The sequence below is a fragment of the Abramis brama genome, assembly GCF_963993115.1.
Source record: "Abramis brama genome assembly, chromosome: 3".
NCBI lineage: Eukaryota > Metazoa > Chordata > Actinopteri > Cypriniformes > Leuciscidae > Abramis > Abramis brama.
This window is the reverse complement of record NC_139965.1, coordinates 41858531-41881575: the sequence shown is the minus strand read 5'-3', so window position 1 is coordinate 41881575 and position 23045 is coordinate 41858531. Positions and strand designations below refer to the sequence as shown.

Here is a 23045-nt window from a genome sequence, read left to right as displayed (position 1 = left end):
TTTGAGGTCATGACATGGCATTGTGCAAGGAACCATCCGAGAATACGTTATCAATAATCTGCCCCTGTAATCATAATTTGTGTTGAAAGGAATAAAAGTTAAAACTGCAGTGAATTGCATGTATATGTATAATATAGGTTTTTGGAGCAAAAATATAATTGACCATTACACAACCTTTTTACAGCTTGCTTAGGGAGCTGATTTTGTCAATCTTCAAATGAGTCACTATACACACACACACACACACGCACACACACACACACACACGCACACACACACACACACACACACACACACACACACACACACACACACACACACACACACGTTTATTATAAGGACATAAAAATGAGAGGGCATTTTTTTCAGTATTGTACTCAAGCCACTGATGAGTTTAAAGTCCCCCTGTAATCAATAATTGTATCCCTTAAAACTCATCTTTGATCACCAAAAATTACATATTTAAACGTTTTTTCCTGTGAAAAAAATATGTGTGCCTTAAAATAGCTTGAATGTAACTCTACACCCTTACTTCATTTAGTAAATGTGATTCCATGAATATGCTAATTAGCCCCGCCCCCACTCAATTACGGCAGCTCACAGATTCACTTGGCCAACTTACTGAGGTAAACGCTGCACAATGGTATCGCTCTTATGATTAATATGATTATTAATATGGTAATTAATATGATTAGCCTTTTGCTTGACTGTTATCAAACAGCTAACAACGTGTTGCTAATGTCAAACAAACCATGTTCCCGTTCGCCATTTCAGTCTGCCTTCTAACAATCATCAGAAACGCTTTGAACAACTCAGAACGTCAGTGGAGAAAGGCATATAGTTCATCATAACATCGTAATATACATCATACACCCGCTATTGCTAAATCCACCCAATTTTTCATATCAGCAAAAATAGCACGTTGACGTGATTGGTTACAAGGTAGTTTGTGACGTCAGAAACACCAGCGACGGTGTTGACTAATGAAAAATTGGTTTGTCTTAAACCACATTAAACATATAAACAACATTAAAAACTTGATTTTCACCACAGGGGGACTTTAACTGAAGGTTAAATATCAGTGAATGTGTATGTAGTGGCTGTGTTGGCATGCATACTTGTGAATTGTGCTTTACTCGTTAATTTACTGAATATGCACAAGCAACAGTGGATATTAAATTAAATGAACGCTGTCAAACCTGAGCAGTAGGACGTGACACATACAGGGATACATGCAGTCCTGCTAGTCCGGCAGATAAAATTAGTGAGTGACAAATTAAGTGCTTGTCTTGATACATATTTACACAAGCTGCTTTTTTGTGTACTCAAAGTCTCCACTATATCAATAAGGGTGCAGTTGTCATGAGATACAACCATGAGGAATATTTGGACTTCTTGGAGTTCTGTTGCTTAGTAGAACACAGATGAGGTGTCAGATACCCGTAAAAAAAAAAAAAAAATCTACAGTAAAAAACTGGCAGCTGTGGTTGCCAGAACTTCACTGTAAAATACAATTATGATGCTACAAGCTTTATGTGAGGCATTTTGATTACTGTTCCTAACTGTGTATGTAAAATGTCAATATACCATCCTGTTAGAGCTATTAAAATCAGTTTGATACTGTAACATGTGCTGATAATGACGCAGGTGGACTATGAATGGCCACGTGATGACTTATAGGTCATCAAAGTTGCCCTTTAACAGTGTCAGGCAAAAACAACACCACCATGGTAACACACATGATACTAGAATGCACAACATTAGCATAACATTCTGATAACAAAAATAGAAATATAAACAAATTTGATGGTCTGTCCAGGCAATTCTGGGATTGCCCATACATTATAAGGTGATTCATGTATTTTACATACACCTTTGCCTTATGTGTTGCCTATTAAAAATATAATATTTCTCTGTATTGTTGCGATTCATACATTCCAAATATTGTTTACAATATTTCTGTAAAATGACATCTATTGGCTTTTAAAATATATATTTTGTACTGTATATGATATGGTAACTTACAGTGAATCTATAAACGTGTTTTTATGTTGAATTCATGGAGGACTATTTTCATTTTTTATTACTAATGTTTAACATTGTATGTAAAGTTATTTTAGAATGTCAGTGTATATGATTTCAGTTTAAAATGCTAAATGAGAATTTGAGCTGTTGGTATGCATGCACATGTGTAGACGTGTGACGATTCCTCTGGCGGCGTTGTGCTTATGTGCGTGTGTGCTGGGAGTTTGTCTTTGGCCTCTTTGTGTGTCAAACGGCCCCTCTGGTGTTGACCCAACGACCCACTTCCCATCCGGACTGTGGTCATCTGCTGCTTTACAAGCTAGAATAAGCGAGAAAAAGATAGGCTACTGTTACATATTTCACCACAGAATTAAAGAAAGAGCACATAAGTGATTATGAGTAGACTCTGCTTGTGTCTGTGTGAGTGGCATGTGTTAAGCTACTTGTTCACTGAAGGTCTCCCAATTGTAAGCACAGTAATGAAGGAATTTCCTGTCCCACAGATGACTATCATGAAATGAGCTCTGAGTGAAAGGTTGATTGTTTTTGTGTATCTTTCAGATCATTTGAATACGCTTCGTTGTAGAGGCTTAGATGCATTTGTTTATCAGTGTCTTTTTGGTGGCTGTCCCATATTATGATTGTCCTACATGATGAGAGGAGGAACTGGTTACTTTAGGCCATGCTAGGATATTTCAATTGAAACTGACCATTCTAAAATGCGTTGTGCAATCCATTACTCACAGTTCCTTTAGTGCAGGTAATTCGTAGTAATCGTAAACTGTACAACTTTCACCATCCTAGTTGGGATGAAGTTTGTCTGTTGGAACAGCAATTTGTTTTTGTCCAAACAAGGTCATTTTGATCTTGTCCATATAATGCAGTCACTCACTGGCTGTCTGGATTATCCAGGTCATCCCTGGCAAACTTGTAATGACTGTTGTTGATGTGCTTTTTATCTGTTGTTTAATCAGGGTATTAATCAGTCCATAAACCACTGTCATTAAAGTGATAGTTCACCATAAAATTAAGATTCTGACATCATTTACTCCCCCTTAGGACCACTGATAAGGTGGGACAACTGAACTGTTTGTCCCAGGAGGAAAATTGGTAACCAAAACATTTTGGTGACCATTGACTTTCATTCTACGCACATAAAAACACTTAGACATTTCTTAAAGTATCTACTGTTGTGTTCCATACAGGTTTGGAGCTATCCCTTTAAGGGTACTCCCAATGAATGCAGTTCATCCTTCATTCATTCCGTATTTACATTTCTACACCTTGCCCTTTCAGATTCCTTTCAGACAGACAATAGATTCACATACTTTCTCTCTGAGACACTATATATGAGGGTAAAAGTTAAAATGCTAAATTAAAAAAAAACTGTCAAAAACTTTTTTGGACATAAGATAAATTTTCCCACAACATTCCACAATATACACAGATGGATCTAAATCTGGATATCTAGTGGCAACAGCTTTTGCAACAAATCAACTACAAATACGCATCCCTGACCAAAGTTCAGTTTTCACTGCAGAGGCAAATGCTCTATTATTGCCATTGAAGTCCATTGAGATTTCTTTGCAAAATTATTTTTTAATAATAATTCTGATTTATTCAAAATCATATCTTGAAGCATAATCTATAAAAACTGATCACCAAACAGCTGTGAAGATTTTAATCAATTTGTCATCTCTTGAATCAAATATTTTTAATATTATTTTCTCCTGGCCACTCTGGAATCTCTGGAAATGAGCAAGCAAGACCGTGCTGACAAATAACCATTATCTACAGAACCAGTAAAATGCACTATACCTTTCACAGATCTGAGACCAACATTGAATGCATACACCAAAAATAAATGGCAATTGGAATGGGATCAGTGCTTAAACAACAAACTACATTAAATCTTGATTTTGGGAAAAAAAAATAATCCATTTTAATAATCACTGGGATCAAGTCATTTACACATGATGTCGGATAGTAAACTCGAGACTCACAAATAATTTTTTATTATCAGGAGAAAATTCAAGTGTTCATCTTGTCAGAATACACTGTCCATTCAACATATTTTGACTTTAATACTTCTGTAATATTCTGTTGATACATTTGAAAAGGTTTTTAACCAAGTAAATCCAGTCTTAAGGTTTTTAGAAAAAAAAAATATCTTTAACATTTTATTTATTTTTATTTTTGAATAACTAAACTTGGCTCTCGCCATGAACAAGAAAAGAAAGAAAAAAAATGCTAAATCAGATAAGGATTTTTTTTTCATAACTTATTATTTTAAAAGGGGTGATTGATTATGATTTCACTTTTCTAACTTTTCTAAAGTTAGTGTGCAATGTTGCTGTTTGAGCATAAACAACTTATCACCAACCCTACAATTTACATAAACCCCGCCCCCGGAGCACGATTCATAGATGATCAAGACAGAATATGCTAATCAGTGACTAGAAGATAACTACACAAAAGCTACATAAATTCATCAACTAACCATTCAGAAATGTTGTCTACATGTTGTCACTTCTTCTTGAGTCTCTCCATCTTTGTCTTGACTTCGGTTTGAACATAAAAGGCTAAAAGTTTTAGAAAATGTCTGTGTGAGGTAATCTAAGCTGCTAAGAACGAGCTGTTTTAGCTCCGCCCCCTGTGCCGGGAGCAGCAGCTCATTTGCATTTAAAAGGACAGACACAAAAACGGTGCATTTTTGCTCACCCTCAAAAAGTGACCATTTTAACATGCTATATAGAAATATCTGTGGGGTATTTTGAGCTAAAACTTCACATACATACTCTGGGGACATCAGAGACTTATTTTACAGCTTGTGAAAAGGGCATTATATCACCCCTTTAAGAGACTGAAAACAGTTCTCACATTTACCACATTTAGCAGTCGCAGTTCCTCATACAATGGCCCAAGAGGACATTTGACTGACATGTGATGCAACCAATCATAGTTCGTTTTGTTCTGCGTCATGCTTGGGAGGGTGAAAATGTAATAACAGACCTGCGTGCATCTAATAAATTATTTATTCAAGAACGTTTTGCAAATGGAGCTGCAAACTTCACATACTTTTGAAATGCAGGGTTTAGTTGATCCTTGTAAGTGCTCATTGTCACAGTAAACGCGACGGCTTTCTTCTTCCATGAGGGGATTTGGCGTCACGGCGGCTTTGTTTCCAGGCAGGCCGTTAAAGAACGCAACTTGCACATCTCCCGGAAATCCTGTAGAATTTAGCCAATTAGATGAAGACTTCGTAACTTCTGAAGTGTTTCCAATTTTGTGTTCCATATGCATCAGACGTTCGGCCAACGGTCCGTAAGCATGGCGTCTGAGGCTGACACTATCATACAACTAACATAAATCTCTCAGGAGGTCCTTGGAAATCGACTGTTGTTGAATGTTTGTTGAGTTGGCAGATGAAATCCCCTTAGTGATATTCCTGTGAACGTGGCCGTTCTCACATTAAATGCCTTTGTGTATTTAGACTGTTTAGCTTCTCAACAAACAAACTGCCTCTCTGAGGGACACTCTGTCCTGGAAGCATGAGTCTGGGAATTGTAATTTAATGTAACCTTAAAAATGTGTCAGATGATTTTTTTTGTGTCTTTTTCTCTCTAGACAAGAGGTATTATCATTACATAAGTCTGAGGTAGGAAGTAAGCAGTGATGTGAAAGCAGCCTTTCACATGCTGGTTGTGTCACGTCAGCCATTCAATTGTAGACACAGACTTGTAATGCAACATTCTTGTCTTTTGTCTTTTAGTGGGATTGACATCAATGTATTACCAAAAGTTATAGGCTTACAAGTGTACTCCTGTCTCTTGCCTGGAGAACAGCAACAGAATGAATGCTTAGATGGTGTCAGTCTGTGTGTACTACATGTTATATAATGTTTATCATTCTCTAAATAGTGTTATCTGCACAAAAACTGCATCTAAGGGGCATCATAAGCATTTGCATTTACACAAATGCTGAAATAATGTGATGACACAACGGGATCATGCTCATTCAGATGTGATGGTTCAGTATTTAAGAAGGGTCATCTTTCACAATAATCAAAAGACTGCTTAACTTGTTTAGGGCAGCAAGTGAGCCAGGACTGAACCAATTTACACCCCTGTTATTATTAAAGGTAGGATAGGCAATTTCAAACAGGCTAGTAATAGCAAGCTAGCTTTGAAAGCATAAGATCCAACCGTCCCTTTAGAGCGTCTCCAAAGCCACGCCTCCTTCAAAACACATGAACACACACAGCAGCATCTGCAAAGCGTCACGAGACGAGAGACGACGTTAAATTACCTCATGTCTCAAAGCACATAACATTATAATAATAATAACAATAATAACTCACTACCACAAGTGCTCTAGTGGTATCACCTGACTGCTGCAGATTAATTTCAGTGTTGATAGTGTTGACATAGAAACGCATAAATCCGAGTCTGAGGACGTGAACAGCTCCGGGTAGAACGTCACGGGTTGCCATCTTGTAATTACGGTTACAACATGGCGTGAACGCAGCATAAGCTCATTGTTTTGGTTCAGACCAAATGCAATGATCCTGATTCTTCCACAGAAGATACATGTACAGTATATGTTTTAACATTTAGACCACTTCTATTATTGATTGTTATCAGGATGGGAAGAGATTTTCAACCAGTATAACAAAAAGTGTTTATAAAATAAATTGCCTTTAAAATCATAAATTTAAATTGTTCAAAATATAAATTAAATATTAAATTAAAATATTAATTATTCAGTGTTTGCTACATATCATACACTTGATTTACATGTGACAAAATGTAGCTAATTTTCTGTTCTTTTTGTTCGGACTAGAACAGTTTTTTTTTCTTTTTCTATTCTTATTTTTTTTATGGAATGTTGCAGTGTTTAATATAAATAATATGCACAGTACAATCAATTTCCTATGGATATTTCCAATTTCACTTTCAATAAGCCGGTTCACCCAGATATACATCACACTTGGGAATAAAAGACGGTCGCAATTTCCGTTTCATGCTGACTTAAATGTTTTAGATGCTCGAGTTTAGCTGTCACTTGTTACTCCTCTTTGTGTCCATTGCAAAGTAGCAGTCTCTCAGTAATAGCAGCAGCACCGCCGTTGTGTTGCAACACTGTTGTCCCTTTACATTTCCATTAATTTGTCTGTTAATCTCTTTATCTGGTCTTATTAAAAGGAACTCTGTGCCAGAGCAGTTGTTTTCCATAGACATTGTCTCAAAACAAACAGAGCTATTAAGGCTCTGGAAGCAGCATCAGAGCACCTTCAATATGCAGGGCTGAGGTGGATCAGAGCTGGTATGTTATAGTTCTGTTTTTATGCAACAGTTCTGTTTTGTTGCAACATTTTATATTTTACACCCCCCCCCCCCCCCCCCCCAACCCTGATTGCCTTCACAATGCTGAAACAAATATACTAACCCCTTACCCTAACCTACAACCTAACCTATCATACCTGTCAACCCTCCTGTTTTTCCTGGGATTCTTCATTGGTTAAGGTTACTTAACCCCGGTTACTTAAAAGCATTTACTCATCTCACTTGCACAAAAACAGATTCAGTATTCCAATTAAATTTTAAATTACATGAATATACTTTATGCATTTAATCTCACTTTATTAACCAATGTCTGTTATCCAATTAAACCATTCTAATAAGGATTTGCAGCGTGTTTCTGTATTTGGTTGCATTGTGAGAATTTGCAGAGCATGTTGTCAAACTGATGAAGATGTTTTCTTAATTTGCTGGTGTTTTCTTCAGTTGCAGAATGTTAAACTCTTGGCCTTCATAATTTAGGCTATGTATTAGGTTGATCAAACTTGATTAAAACAATATTTAAACTCCATAACCTTAGACCTAATGCTTATTTCACAAATTCTTGAACCAGCAAATCACAAAGAGCATTCTGGGATGAGCGAGCGGCATTGAATGGACTGAGCAAGCAGAGGTGAATCTTCAGAAAGGCGCTCTCCACTCGGGAGGAAATATTTCCGTTCCACTCACATGCTCTCGTTGGTGATAGCAGCGATTTCCAGTTTCTAGTTGTGTACGGGTTTAGCGGTCGGTCTTCTTTTTTTGGGTTTTGCTGAAGAAAGAAATCCATACAGGTTTGAAACAACATGAGGCTGCTATTATATGTTCACATTTTCCAAGTTTAATATTATCAAATGACAACTGATCGCTGTCCAAACTTGGGTGCTAGAACTAGACGTCATAACCTAGACTGCCCTGACAGTTTTTTTTAAGGGTCTGATCATGCTTTCCGATTAAATCTAGTGGAACACATTCACACACGTCTGCTCAGATGGAACACTAGATGCCATCAATTCCTTTGGTTACTCAGTAACAGTTTGAGAATATCCTGCATGTCTGATATCTACCATCATCACTACAGTATGACAGACACTATTTATCTTGAGGTAATTAAAGGAGCCATGGCCTGTAATTTTCACTTTTCCACGAGAAAAAATGTATGTTATGATTGCCTAACGATTATACACTGGCCGGGAAGCCGATATTTAAAAGTGAAGCGTTTGTTTACCCCTGGGTTCGTCAACCAGCCCACGTGCACGCGCACTCAAATACGTGATGTTAATTTCTGCGCCGACTTGACGTCAAGTCGACGCAGGATATACCATATATGGACACCGCAGACCTATTCTGCAGGAAGCCCGCCCTGCCCCTCTCCCCCTCATATTCAGTCGAGCGCCGCCATTACTGAATTCCGATTCGAAGTACGCACTCGACCGTGAAAGATGCAGAAACGTTCACAACTTGCGCCATGATGTCATTTTGGAATGATATGCTGAAGCGTTACCTGCGGTGTCAACCCCCCTCCTTCCTGCCACCAATCAACGCGCCCCTCATTTGCATTATTACAATGACCGTCCACGACAGCCAAAATATCGCATCAGATCTCGCGAGACAATAATGCCTTCAGAAATAAGGGTCAGAGGAGCTGAAGTATGTGCTCCAGGCTAACACTGATTCAATTGAAAATAAGGTTTTTATGCGGGTACTCTATAATATTCTTGTCCATAAGTATAACAGTGTAAGTCTATTTAATTTGTTCTGTTATATTATCTATCAGGCAATATCGTAATCGTACGATATTCGTAAGCCTGATCAAGAATCATAGTAACATTCCTACTAAACGAAGTGCACTAGAGGTGTAATTTAAAGCAACACTAAGGAACATTTTTTACCTTAAAATAATGTTTCCAAAATCGTATCAGTGATTCATCAAGTCGTAACAGGGTGAAAGGCACTTCTGGATTTGCTTTGCGGCCCTATATCTGCTATAACCGCACTATGCAAGTTTGCCAAACCGGGTCGCGTTTCTGTAGTTCGAATGAGACATAAGAAAACTACAAATTTGACTTGCTTTACGTCAAGCGTTACAATAGTCATTATTTAGTTTTCCTTCGTTTCTGATGTCGCAATACATCATACTTTCATGAAATCATGCATCATACTCTACCTTGTCAGTGGACATCGTTCATTCCAAAGCCGGTGCTGGATAAACAGCGAGCGTGCGTGCGACAGTAGCTGCGGGCGGCGAAATTATTTACGACAGCGGTAATGAACAATTCCGCTTCCAACCTGTAGGGCGACCGAAGAGGAAAAGTTCCTTAGTGTCGCTTTAAGCTGCAAGATAAGTTGTCTAAGTTTAATACTTAGAATAAGAGGTCTGTTTAAATAATAATCCAAATGAGCAATGGTAATATTTTCCTTTGCAAACATGAATAATAAAATCTCCAGATCTTCAGTCTGTTAGGATCCTTGTGAATAAAGCAGTTAAGATCCACATACTGTAATTGCACATATTCTCATGTGTCTCTGATGGGACCCCAGACACTGTTGTGCTTATCTAAGGCCAGAGTGGCCTCTTTTATGAATAAAATGGCAAGAGTAATGTTTTAATTTAACCGCAACAATTCTCTGAAGCCTTGCATCGTCCAACTGGTATCTCAGATCATGCAGAAAATTGTCCCCAATGGGAATGTAGGTCACTGTATTGAGCTGGACTGTGCAGCTTGTTTTGTGCCATTCTCAGAGGAACTGAAGGAGCTCTTTGTGATACGCTGCATGTAGCTGTGAGGTTTTCTTGTCATTTCTAGTCTGGTCTGACTAGCTGCTTTCACAATGTGATGGGTGCATTTCAGGATACTGGTGTAAATACACTCTAGTGAAATGACTCATTTTGTAGTGGAAGACACAAGAAAATTGCTGAAAGTGCAAAAACAAAAAAATGAAGACATACAGGTGGTAAGAAAAATAAACACAAATGCATACTTCCTCCTGTCTGAAGTATGTTTATGTATGTTTATTTGGCTCACTGCCTAGCCATGTCTTTATGGATTTTGTTCGCACTTCTCATTGATTCTACTATGTCTCAGTCAGAGTTTCTACAGTATAATGCAAACATACTGAACAAATTAATGACTTACAGGTTTGGGCAAAACTCAAGAGTTTAAAATTTGACAACTTGTCGATTCATGAGATTCCACACAGGAATCATAGTTTTTCGGGGAAACAAGTACTTGAGGAAAGAGATGTGAACAAGATGTAAATCTTATGGTATTTTTTAAAATAATTACGGTATTTTTGTGCTTTGGTACAGTCAAAACAATTACATACAGCATCTTTAACTTGTGTGTAGTAATAACTGAATGTTATATGTAGCCTATATTGCAATTCATAATGAAAAATTAAATGCATTATTAAAAACTACACTTCTTTGAATATCCTTTTATTTTAATTCCACTTTAAAATGCAAATTATAATTTCGCATCCTGTTTGCTAACTCAGTTCAAATTCATGAATGGATTTGCAGTTTCACTAGAATTCTCAGTTTATTTCCGAATGGCTTGTAACCCTGATGATTTGGGGTTGTGATATATTTAGAACAATATAACACAGGTATCATATCGTGGAGCCTGAAAACATGCCAAGCACTCAGCTGTGACATCCGCTGGCATGATGCTAAAAGGGAATGACATGAAGGTGCTAAGACCCTCTACAGAGGATGATAAAGACACTTTATAGTCCACCTGTGGTCCCTAGATTACATGCCCATGATCTCTTTATACACACACACACACACACACACTCATTTACACATTCACACAGAATGCAAGCTGTCCATAAAAGCAGATATTTTCTTATATAGATTCAGTGAGCTGCTTGGTGTAATTTCTCCTTTTGTAAAGCTCATGTTACATTAGTCTCTGTTCATTCTTTTCTGTATTTATAGCTGCCTGCATCAGAATGTCTCAAATGTCCACCGTCACTGTCATTTTGCGAGTGAAACAGAACTGTTCAAACATCTGTATCAGGTTTATTTACATTGGTTGCTTTATTAATAATATAAGTGTCAGGCATCACAAAAAGCCAAGAGAGAGTAGTTGTGTGTATTCATTGGAAGACTGGATGGAAAACTGGCCACTGCTCACGTCTATCACAACAGATTGCCATGGTGTTATACTTTCAAGGTGCATGAGAGACATTAGTCACACTGAAAAAAATAAAATGGTGTTGGAACAATTTAGTGGCCAAAAAAAAAGGCAAATCGAGCATTGAATTAAATATAATTTTGAATTTGAAAGACTAAATTACTATTTTCTTGTAAAACTTACTCCAATAATCTTTGTTTTATTTACTTATTTACAAATAAACAAACATAAACTTTTGATAAAATAAACCAAAAAATTTTTTTTAGAAACATATATGTATTATGAAAGCTTGAAGTGGTGCTGTTAACATTTGAGATGAAGGGATGTTTCGGATGAAAGGAATAGGGGCAGCCTCTCATTTCAGGGACTTTCCTTTTTCTTCAGGGTCAGAGAGAGAGAGAGAGAGAGAGAGAGAGAGACTGTTGCTCTGTGGGTCTTACTGTACATCTCGTCTCTGTAAACAAGACCAACACAGAAAGATACAGAATGCTCACAAAGGGTGTGTTCTATGAAAAACAAAAAAAACAAAACAAAAACCTGTCACTTGTCTGTCACTAAACAAACAACCTGCTCATTAACCATAGAAAGCAATCGAGAAAAATGTATGTCACATTGGCACGCTCTCAGTTCCTTTATCTCTAACTTCAATGACTGGCTCTCAACCCTTCTACAGTATGTGGCAGAGACATCACTTTCTTTTTTATCAGACCCAGTATTCCTCAAAATGTTTTCTTATGCTTTTATCGTGAGTATTTCAGGAGTGGCACTAGTATAATATCAGCTGATAATACACAATATATTCTTCTCTCACAGCTTTTCAGCAAGTATCGCCACCATACAGTTTTTTTTTAGATTTCTATTTGAAATAAATGCTGCTCTTTTGAACCTTGTATTCATCAGAGCGTCTTGAAAAAATGTTTCCACAAAAATAAGCATCAAAACTGTAACCGTTGGTAATAAAAAATGTTTCTTGAGCACCAAATCATCTTATCAGAATGATTTCTGAAGGATCATGTGACACTGAAGACTGTAATGTAATGATCGCTGAAAATTCAGCTTTGCCATCACATTTTAAAATAATATATTCAAATAGAAAACATTTATTTCACAATATTACTGTTTTTACTGTACTGTACAGCGTTGGTGAACATAAGAGACTTTAAAATGTTTCAGTGTTTAATGTTTCAAAAGCATTTTACAGACTCCAAACTTTTGGGCCGCTTATCCGGCTTCACAAACCGCTAGAGTTACACATTCTGTATCTGTGTTGCCATGTGCTGCACTTCCGCTATAACTCTGTTCGGCTAATTGATCGTGGATAGACTGAAGGCTTAATTATTCCACTGGTGCCTAAGATGTGGTCAAAGGTTAAATCCATCATGCTCTGATGTCATCTCTTTGGACAGTGAGCGAGGTGTGTGCTGTCATAATGATGAAATACTGTGTTATAGTGGCGTTTTATCATCAAATTAAATCAAATGCACTATCATGCTGGATGCCGCATATTACATCCATATAAGATATAGACACTATACTGCAGGTCACACAGAGATTCCGGAAAACGCACTAATAATATGTCCAGGGATTCACACTACCAGTGATTTTCTGGAATCTGTGCGTGCGTTCACACACATCCCGCAAAGATCCCGGGACGTGTGTACATTCACACAGAAGACACTCTAGCATATCTATGGTAATTTTCTGGGATCAACGCTTTGTGTGAAAGGGGATTTAGTTCACAAGTTCACACTTGGCATGTTTGGTTCGATTAAAACAAACTCTGGTGCGATTGCTCTGTTAGTGCAGTTCATTTGAATAAGCGTGAATGCTGCCATCCGTGCGCTGGTGCGCACCAAACAAGAGAACTGAGGCCGCTGAAAATCTGGGTATCGGTCCGCTTCCAAATTAACTCTGGTGCGGTTCAAATGAAATATGAACACAACACTGACCAAAGACATGTAAGCGAACCAAAAATGGGACATAATGTCACAAGATGTGACCTTAAAAGGACATAATGCTGAAGCATACCTGTTTTTTCTCATTATAGTCACGATGTTGCCCATCACAGTTTGGTACAGGCATCAGAACCACGTCTCCTTGCAGCACATCTTCGTATGTGTGTGTGACAGAGGGATTCCTGCTGCTGTTTTGACTTAATAAGCTCTTCACGAGTTCTCAGCTGGTCAAAATACCATCATATGTAGGCTACGCACATACAACGAGCGCATTTATCCCAGCACACAGCATTGTTCGTCGCAAAATATACATAATAAAAAGCCGACCAATCAGGTTGTGGACGTATCCCTATGCCTTTAGGTTCGGTGTTGAAATGCCAGTGTGAACGCTAAGTGTTTTTTTTTTTTTGTTTTTTTTTGGACCAAACGTACCAAGCAAACCGAACTACAGGTGTGAACACACCCTTAATCTGCAGTCTGCCACATTCACATTGAAATATAATGTTTCAGCTACTTGCAATGCTATTGCACCATCTGTACCTTCTCAATCTCATGAAATTTTATGTCGACTTGCCATCAGACCGCTATTGAAGTCATTGAATAAGTGGCAGAATTTCTTCAACAATTGGGATAAATTAAGCCCAGATGCTCTTGTGGGAAAATTGACAAGAAATTCCTGGACTTAAGCCTTTTATGAAGCTAAAATGGAAATCAAAAAGGAGTGAAACTGTAGGCAGATTTTGTAAGGTCTGATTGTGTTTATAGCTCATATTGTATCATACTGTAGGTGACGTATTTCCCTGTATAACTGCTGAAGTCATATTTGTGTTGGTGGTATTTTAGAGAATCTGTAGGAGAGTTTGCAGGAAGTGGTTCCAAACAAACAGGAAGTCACAGTTCTCAAACAGGAACTCGAGCCTACTCACAATATTCATGATGTTACTGAAATCAACAATGATTATGCTATTTCGAGAAAAGTCAGACTAATAGAGAACTGTTTGACTAGAGCTGTTTCTTATGTCAACATAAATGCAAATATCATCGTAACCAAATGCTTTTAGTGTATACAAATGTTAACCAGGCATGTGTTTTTATATTTAGAAAACTATTCAAAGTATGTTTTGTATCTACAGTATTGCTTGTTTACCCCCCTTTTTTTAATATAAGACCACCGGGCAGTATATTTAGACCTGGTTTCACAGACAGGGCTTAGATTAAGCCTGGAGTAGGCCTTAGTTTAATTAGGACATTTAAGTAGCTTTTACAAACGTGCCTTAGAAAACAAAACAAAACATGGTGTGCATTTTGAGGCAAAACAATGGGACTGACAAGATGTGTCAGTGCAAGTTGCTTTCCGTTTCGACAGCTCAAACATGCATTTTTGTCTGGGACTAGGTTTAAGCCTTGTCTGTAAAACCGGACATTACGGTCCTGACTTTACATGTTTCCTCTTACACCTAAACCAGCGGTTCACACATCTGTAACATACTTTACCAAACACTCATCAGGTCATGTGACTTCATTGTGTCCATCTCAATGCAGTATTTTAAACTCATACAGAACTCAACAGTATGAATGGGGTAAATCTTACAATACGTTTTTATGTCTTTTTTTAGAGACTGAATATTATTGTTGCAAATTGTATTTATTTAAATGTCACTACATTAATATTATGTTGCTAGCCAACATACTGTAGATGAAAAACTTGAGATAATCTTGAAATCATCAGTTAGAGTGGGTTGAAAATTAATACATTTGAATTATTATATTATATTATAATAATTTTTCATTCATTTCCAGTTGTTACTGTACATTAAATACTTATTACTTTATTCATGTAAAGAAAGCATTTCTGGTGCATAAAATTACTAAAAGTAAAATGTAGCCTATAATATTTAGTGGTGGGGCCAATGAAACTGATGGCAGGGCAAACAATCTAGCAATGATCTACCCGGTCTTAGTCGACTTGCTATGACCCCTTTGACTTTTTGACTGTCATTTCAGACTTCTGCATTTGCCATTAGGTCATGAAGGTATGTGGGTAGACCTCCTCCCCTCTGACTGACTGATCTTAAAAGAGAAGTTCTCTCAGGCAGTTCATCACTGGATGTCCTGTCTTTATGTTTAAGTCCTATGTGACTAATATCTCTACACATCATCTGCAAACACAAACGGATGACGTGTGGTTCTTCTTCCTCTCATGAATGTGCACTTCTCTCTTTCCTCTTAGTGCAAACACTGATCTTCACTCTTCAGTGTTGCTTATACAATCACAGATAAGTATCTGCTCTAATTAAAACGGTCTCTCTGCTTTGGTGGTTAGCCACTCAGGTCTTCGGGTTTCACCTTCAATCCGCACATTCCCACTGTAATGGCGCACAAGCTCTGTCTCCTTTTCTGGAAGTCTGAACTCCTGGATTGTGAGCCTTGTCAGATTTTGAGGGGGAAAAAAATATTTTAACACACTTATGCAATGTCATAAGCAGAGGATTATAGGTGCCCCATCCGTGGAGGAATAATATGCCTTTTTATGGAGGTTCAGAAAGACAGGAGCAAAGGGGATTTAATAGATTTGGTGAATGTAGTTTTCACACCCATGTATAGAAAAGTGTCTTTCTGTTTTTATACTGGTATTGCGATTTTGGTGATCTTGCTATTTTAAAACGGAAGCTTGGAAATGCAGAAAAATAAAATGAGGTCAAGATCTGTGTGTATAACAGGGAATTTTGTCTTTTTGTGTTGTGCAGTTTAAGATTTGGATTGAGTAACATGCATAATGTGCGTTTGATGTATGCATGAACTACACCAAACTCTTAAAAATAAAGCTCCCAAAAGGGAAACCTCATTTTCATAATTTTTTTGAACCTCAATTTTTTTTTTCAAACTCAATTTTCTGAATCATTTAGTGTGCCTAAAGTCCACCCCTTTCTTACAGTCAACCTCAAGCTCACATTCAGATCTGCCTCCATCTAATCATCAACGATGGATAGAACCAATTCCATGCCCTACATTTTTTTTAATAATACATTTCATTCCACATTACAATATGGAAGAAAATACCAGTAATCTTTTCTGTAATCAGAACTTTAATATTGCAATGTATATTTATATTTCAATAATACATTGCACTGTATTCATTTTCATCTTTGATATATAAGTTTAATTATTATTATTTTTTAATATGTTATCTTGTGCAGTCAATGTGGATTGCTGAATTTGGTTGTGTAACTTTTACAGTAAATATAAAGTAATGAAACTGCAAAAGCAACACGATTGTTTTACCTATAGTATGTCGACATGTTGTGATATTAGAAGCATGAGAAAACAATGGAGATCCAAAACTAACAGAGACCCCTGATCCAGAACTGGTTAGGCTACTATTCCCGTTCCATGACAGCATCTCGGAGCAGAGTTTGCTGGGAAAGACACATGAGAGTTTTTCTCTCTTTCTTTGAGGTAATGTTAGCAGCAAGGTGATATATACTGAAAGACGCATTTCATTGCATTTCTTGTTTGACTGGACTTCTCACCCTCTCAGCTTACGGTCTCTAGAGAGGCCCAGTGTGTGTGTGTTGGACAGAAAGAGATTGTCTCACTTTCTGTCAGCCTGTCAGCTTCCTTTTGGGTTCCACATTCAGAAACTCTTTGAGTGCTCATATCACATTTAATTCTACTCACATTGTTTCTATCCCGACATATTTCCTCTGAAAGCCGATGGAAGTGAGAAGCTATGTGTTTCAGCAGTGTGCCTGCTTCTGTTCAAGCGAGACATCCAACAGTAATCCGAGTGTCCCAAGCACATATCAGATCTCTCACAGTATGCATTTACTTTACACGTTGCTTTCTCTCTTGCAATTCTGTAATTACCAGTTAGATTAAAAGGGCAGCATGGTTGTGGAAAATGTTGTGTGATTGTGTTCTGAACTGAATGCAAATTTATTTTACATTTAGCCCTATCATTATCTAGAGAGATGCATACACTGTCTGAAAAAATATGCAAACATTTTACCTTTAGGGCAGGGCTGGGCAACTCTGGCCCTCGAGAACCATTTCGTTCCAACCCTGATCAAACTCATCTACCTGTCGGTTTTTAGTAATCCTGAAGAACTTGATTAGCTTGTTCAGGTGTGTTTGATTAGGGTCGGAGCAAAACTCTGCAGGAAAATGGATCTTGAGGGCCAGAGTGGTCCTGCCCTGCTTTAGGGTACAGATTGTCACGGCGGCAGTACACTTAGAGGGACAAATTTGTCCCTTATCTTCCTCTAAAGGTGCATATTAGTACCTTTGAGTAGTAATAATGTGTACTACTATGTTAAAGGTTACTACTACGAAGGCCCGGATAAACTTAACAACAATATTCTTTAAGAGTCCTGCACCAGTGACAAGCTGTTGTACCTAGGGCTGGGTGTCGAGTTCAATACTGTTTAGGCACCGACCGAATTGCCTCAAAATTTGCTCCGTCTTCAACTGCAAGGAGAACTGGAGCTTGTCACAAATGAACCAAAACTCAGCATATAGGCTACTTGCCTCACAGACATGAGAAATATGCATATAGAGAGCTTGAAATGTCTAACTTTTAAATGAACCAATTTGACTGAGACTGCCGACACTGACTCAGAAAACACTAGTTTATTAATAAACAATTATAATGTGTCCTTGCTATTTTTTCCCCGACACATTCATAATCATTAGGCTACTTTTGCCAGTGCTTTGCGGCAAGCTTTATGCGTGCGCTTGAGCGCAAGTAGTTTTTTTTAACTTAACCCAGCCTTAGTTGTACCCTTAAAGGTACAATTTCTGTCAATTTTGAGTGTAAGCAGCATGAAAATTATTTATTTATTTATTTAATAAAATATTTTAGAATGTATTATTTTATTAAGTAACAAAAAAAATATATATATATTTTTAAAATAAAGTGAAATGAAATGTACTTATTTATTAATTATTTTCATTCTAGTGACCTATTTTTAAAGTCTTGTGACCTATCCAAGGGTCCCAGAATTTGAAATCTGTACACTGCATTAGAAATTTATATATATATTATGATATATTTATGTATAGACATTTGTAATTTTTCAGTTGAAAAATGATTTCCTTCACCATTAAAAATAGACTGAGGAATAATTGATCAGACGGGGATCTGTGGCATGTCATTCGTAGCTTAAGTAAAAAGTGGCTTTTGAAGATTTTTTGAGGACTCTAGTTTCTCTTGCCTTTTATATCATGGAAAGAAAGTTTTAGCAAAAGTGGCGGTTTATCTTTTATCTGTAACTTGTGCCTCCTGCCTCTGTCATTTCAAAGGTTTGTGTATGTGTGTGTGTATTTCTCATGGAGGCCCGTACTGTTCTTTGTCATTTAGATAAACCACTTCCTGACAACTGGAAACAAAAATCTATTTATAGCTTTGTGTGTCCTAATTCCACTCATTTTGTTCTTCAGAACTATTTTTGCTACATGGTTTTATTTATTCTCCCCCTCACCGTGTCACTTCCTGCCACATCCTGTACGTATTAGGTGAGGTTTGTTAGTAAGTTCAGCAATGTCACCTGAATGAAAAGTGACCTGCACATCATCAGCAATCTTTTTTTGTTTTCTTTGCTAATCTAAACATGTTGTTAAAAGCTTTTAATGATACGTACAGTGGACTCCAAAAGTAGGACACTACTATTTGAAATGCTCCTATTTTGAATCCTTTTTTTAATTTAATACAATTTGTCATTACACATGACCAACAATTTTCTGAAAAGTAAACACATTTCAGAATGTTTAATGACAGCGGCACTCGAACTGCATGAACTTTTGCGTCAAAAACTTTTGCGTTTTCGCTGTTCTCTAGCATTATAAAACAACTCCTCCAAAGAGCATATTGTGCTTGGAATGGAAGGAAGAATATGTCTGTACAAATACTCACCTGATCTATGTCACTAATTCACTCGACATACGAATATGTCTCATTAATTTACAGTATAACATAACAGTTTTCATTTTTCCACAATCTTTTTCATGTTTTAATCAAACAAAACCCCACATTTTCAAAGTTTGGACCCTACTGTTTGACAAACCGTATTTGTAATTGTTAGACATTACTTGTTGTCACAGTGTTCCTGTGATGTCACCCATCAGCTCAAGTGAGTTCTATGCAAAAAAAAACACACATGGAAATGAGGGTGGATAGGGACATCTGGCACACAAATATGATTATGCAATCCGATGGGGGAACACATGCAAGGCATAATGCAAATACTAAGAGAAGACCTTCTTTTGTTTAATTTTGTTTAGCAGCATTTTGCATTTTAAATTTTATTGAGGAGGGTTAAATTTGCTTCGTCACCTTACATATAAAGTAGGGCTGTCAAAAGATTAATTGCGATTAATCGCATCCAAAATAAAAGTTTGTGTTTAAATAATATATGTGAGTGTACTGTGTATAATTAAATTTGTATCTAGAAATACACACACATGCATGTATATATTTAAGAAAAATGTGTTATTTTTATATATAAAAAAATTATATTTATATATAATATAAATTATATATAAATATATACAGTATATGTATGCAAATATTTCTTAAATATATACATGCATGTGTGTGTATTTATATATACAAAATAATTATACACAGTACACACACATATATTATTTAAACACAAACTTTTATTTTGGATGTGATTAATCGCGATTAATCTTTTGACAGCCCTAATATAAAGATGTAGTCAAGTCCTACTTAAGTGGGTTAAAAACACTTAACACTTAAGTCTTAATGTTGACTATTAATACATTTCATGTAATTGTAAACAACATGCAATTAAAGGGATAGTTCACCCAAAAATGAAAATTCTGTCATCATTTACTCACCCTCAAGTTGTTCCACACCTGTATGAATTTCTTTCATTTGTTGAACACAAAAGAATATATTCTGAAGAATGTCTGTAACCAAAAAGTTGATGAACCCCATTGACTTCCATAGTATTTTTTCCCCAATACTATGGAAGTCAATGGGGTCCATCAGATGTTTGGTTACCGACATTCTTCAAAATATCTTTTTGTCTAATGTAAGAAATAAACTTCATTTTTGGGTGAACTATCCCTTTAAGAAAACATTAAATTCAGTTTGCACTTTAGTAATTTCCTTTAAGTATATTATTTCCGTAGTAAGTACTCTTTTTAAAAAATAAAAGTGTACTTCTTTTTCACAAGGGAATGAATGGCTCCCTGGTGTTCGAGAAAAACATCTTTGAGGACAAAATGTTTGTTTTTAATATTTTTTTTAATGTTATCGTGAAAAGTGTTATTGACATTTTACATATAATTAACAATTTACAAATAACTTTACAAATTGCAATATTTCAACAAATTTACAAATGAATTTAAATTGAATTTAGGCCATTAAATATAACTTTGCTGTAATAGTGACAACAAATTTTCTAATACATTTAAATTGAATATAGGCCCATACAGTACACATAACCTTGATGCAAAAGTTTGTAGAATAAAGATTCTTAATTATAATAAGTCAGTTTTTCAGATGATATTTTAATTATAGTAAGTTTTATTTTTTCATAATATCATACTCATTCTCATATAGTATACATGGGTCTTTATACAAGCACATATATAGCTGCCTTTATATTTTAGGAAGAATATCATGTATTTAAAAAACAAAATTCTGTTTAATCTGTCTGTCTCTTGGGAAATATACTTATACTTCTCAGTGATGTGTGCCGTTTCATCCAATCAGGGCTCTTTCCCAGTAATAGTTTGTTAAAACAGGATTGATTCGCCTTCCTTCACACGTCTTCTCTTAAATAAGAGCCATGATGTGATCCAACCGAATACCAGCACCATTTGCCATATCAACAGTCTGCAACCTAATAAGCGTGTCAAGACCGGTGAAAGCACACCACTGTAAACAGAACCCTACAGATGCCCAGACATGCACATGCTCGCACGTACAGACAGTTCGATTAAAAACTTGATGAGTAATATTATTTAGCAATCAACAGTAGAAAGTCTTGTTTACATAGGCATGAAAATTGCCATGTATGTCTGGGTGTGCAATAAACTTGGAATGAACTGTGTAGAAAAGCAGAAGTTTAATGCTGAGTTTAAATATGTACAAAGGTTAATTGTGTATCTTTTCCTGCAGACCCGTGTTTGACAGTCATCCCTCCGTGTATGAACGAAGCCGACCGCTTCAGTTTAGAGGCGCTTCGGCACATTCACAAGCAGCTAGACGATGACAACGATGGAGGAATTGAAGTGAATGAGAGTGTGGAGGTGAGCATATGTCATTTAGACCTGGGAAATTGTGTTGTGCCTGTCATTTAATACAGTAATGCATTTGTTGGAGTGGGGAGAGGGCATGTTTATATATGTGTGTGCATGCATTTTGTGAGGGGGTCGAGGGGGCTTAAAAACAGGTTACTAAAGCTTAAACCTACCAGGGACCTCAAAGGGCAAAGTTGACATTGATTCTTGCCTGCAAGAAGAGACCATTGACATATGAGTACTTCTCCCATAGGGCTACTATATTACTGTGTGTGTGTTGGTTTTCATGATGAAAAATCCTTGCATAATTTGCTTCATGAGATGTTAAAGCTTTATGTCACATGCATGTGTCACATACATATGCATGTCTTCCTAAACGTGATCGAAACATGCAACACATTCTGTACCAGTTAAATATAATCTTGACTTTGACATGATTTATGTGACCATACATGCTAATTGCCATTTTGTTTCACAGAAACATTAGATGGATACAAATCTTTTCCAATAAAAGGAATCCACAATCATGAATATTTATGTGGAATTATAAGACTTCATGGACGTTTTAATTTACCATGTTATCATGAGCTAACAATGAACATTTCACAGCATTTATTAATCTAAGGTAATGTTAACTTATGTATACTATTATTCATTGTTAATGCATGTTTGTTCATAATACGTTAAATAATTGAAACTGTAAATGATAAAAATGTATTAGTAAGTTTAATTTGACTTCAACATAGAATAATAAATGCTGATAAAGTACTGGTTATTAATGTTAGCTATTATATTAACTAATGTTATTGAATTGAATATTAAGCCTTTTTGAATAGTTCAAATATCCTCAGCCATTGTTAGAAGTTATGAGGTGTGTGTATCTGTGTGTGTGTGTGTGTGTGCTTCAGGCATACCTTACGTTACCCCATAAATATGGCAATATCTGAAATCATTGTCCTTATGGGGACATTTTTTGGTCCCCATGAGGAGAACAGCTTATAAAGTGATATTTGTTGAAAATGTAAAAATGCAGAAAGTTTTCTGTGATGGGTAGGTTTAGGGGATAGAATATACAGTTTGTACAGTATACAAATCATTATGTCTATGGAATAACAGACTCTACTCAAAAGTGTAAATCCCACAATGCACCTCTCAGTTTGATTTGTCTCATTGCCCTACTGTAACCCTTGCACTACATGGATCTTCTTTTTTTTTTTTTTTTTTTACATTTTATTGCAACTGGAAGTAAACATGACAGGTTATAAATTGCTATTTATCTTTTAAAATAATAGTAACATCCTAATGCTTCACAA

General features: G+C 36.4%; 1 protein-coding gene across 2 annotated transcripts in view; it reads left to right on the top strand.

Moving 5' to 3' along the window:
* Window positions 1-23045, top strand: part of stim2b (stromal interaction molecule 2b) — a 55884-nt gene that overhangs the window by 3670 nt on the left and 29169 nt on the right. For both annotated transcript variants that reach the window (XM_084110354.1, XM_084110353.1), the window contains one exon: window positions 21611-21741. In XM_084110354.1, the coding sequence (XP_083966480.1) occupies window positions 21640-21741 (102 nt within the window). In that variant the 5' untranslated portion in view covers window positions 21611-21639. The remainder of the gene's footprint in view (window positions 1-21610; window positions 21742-23045) is intronic.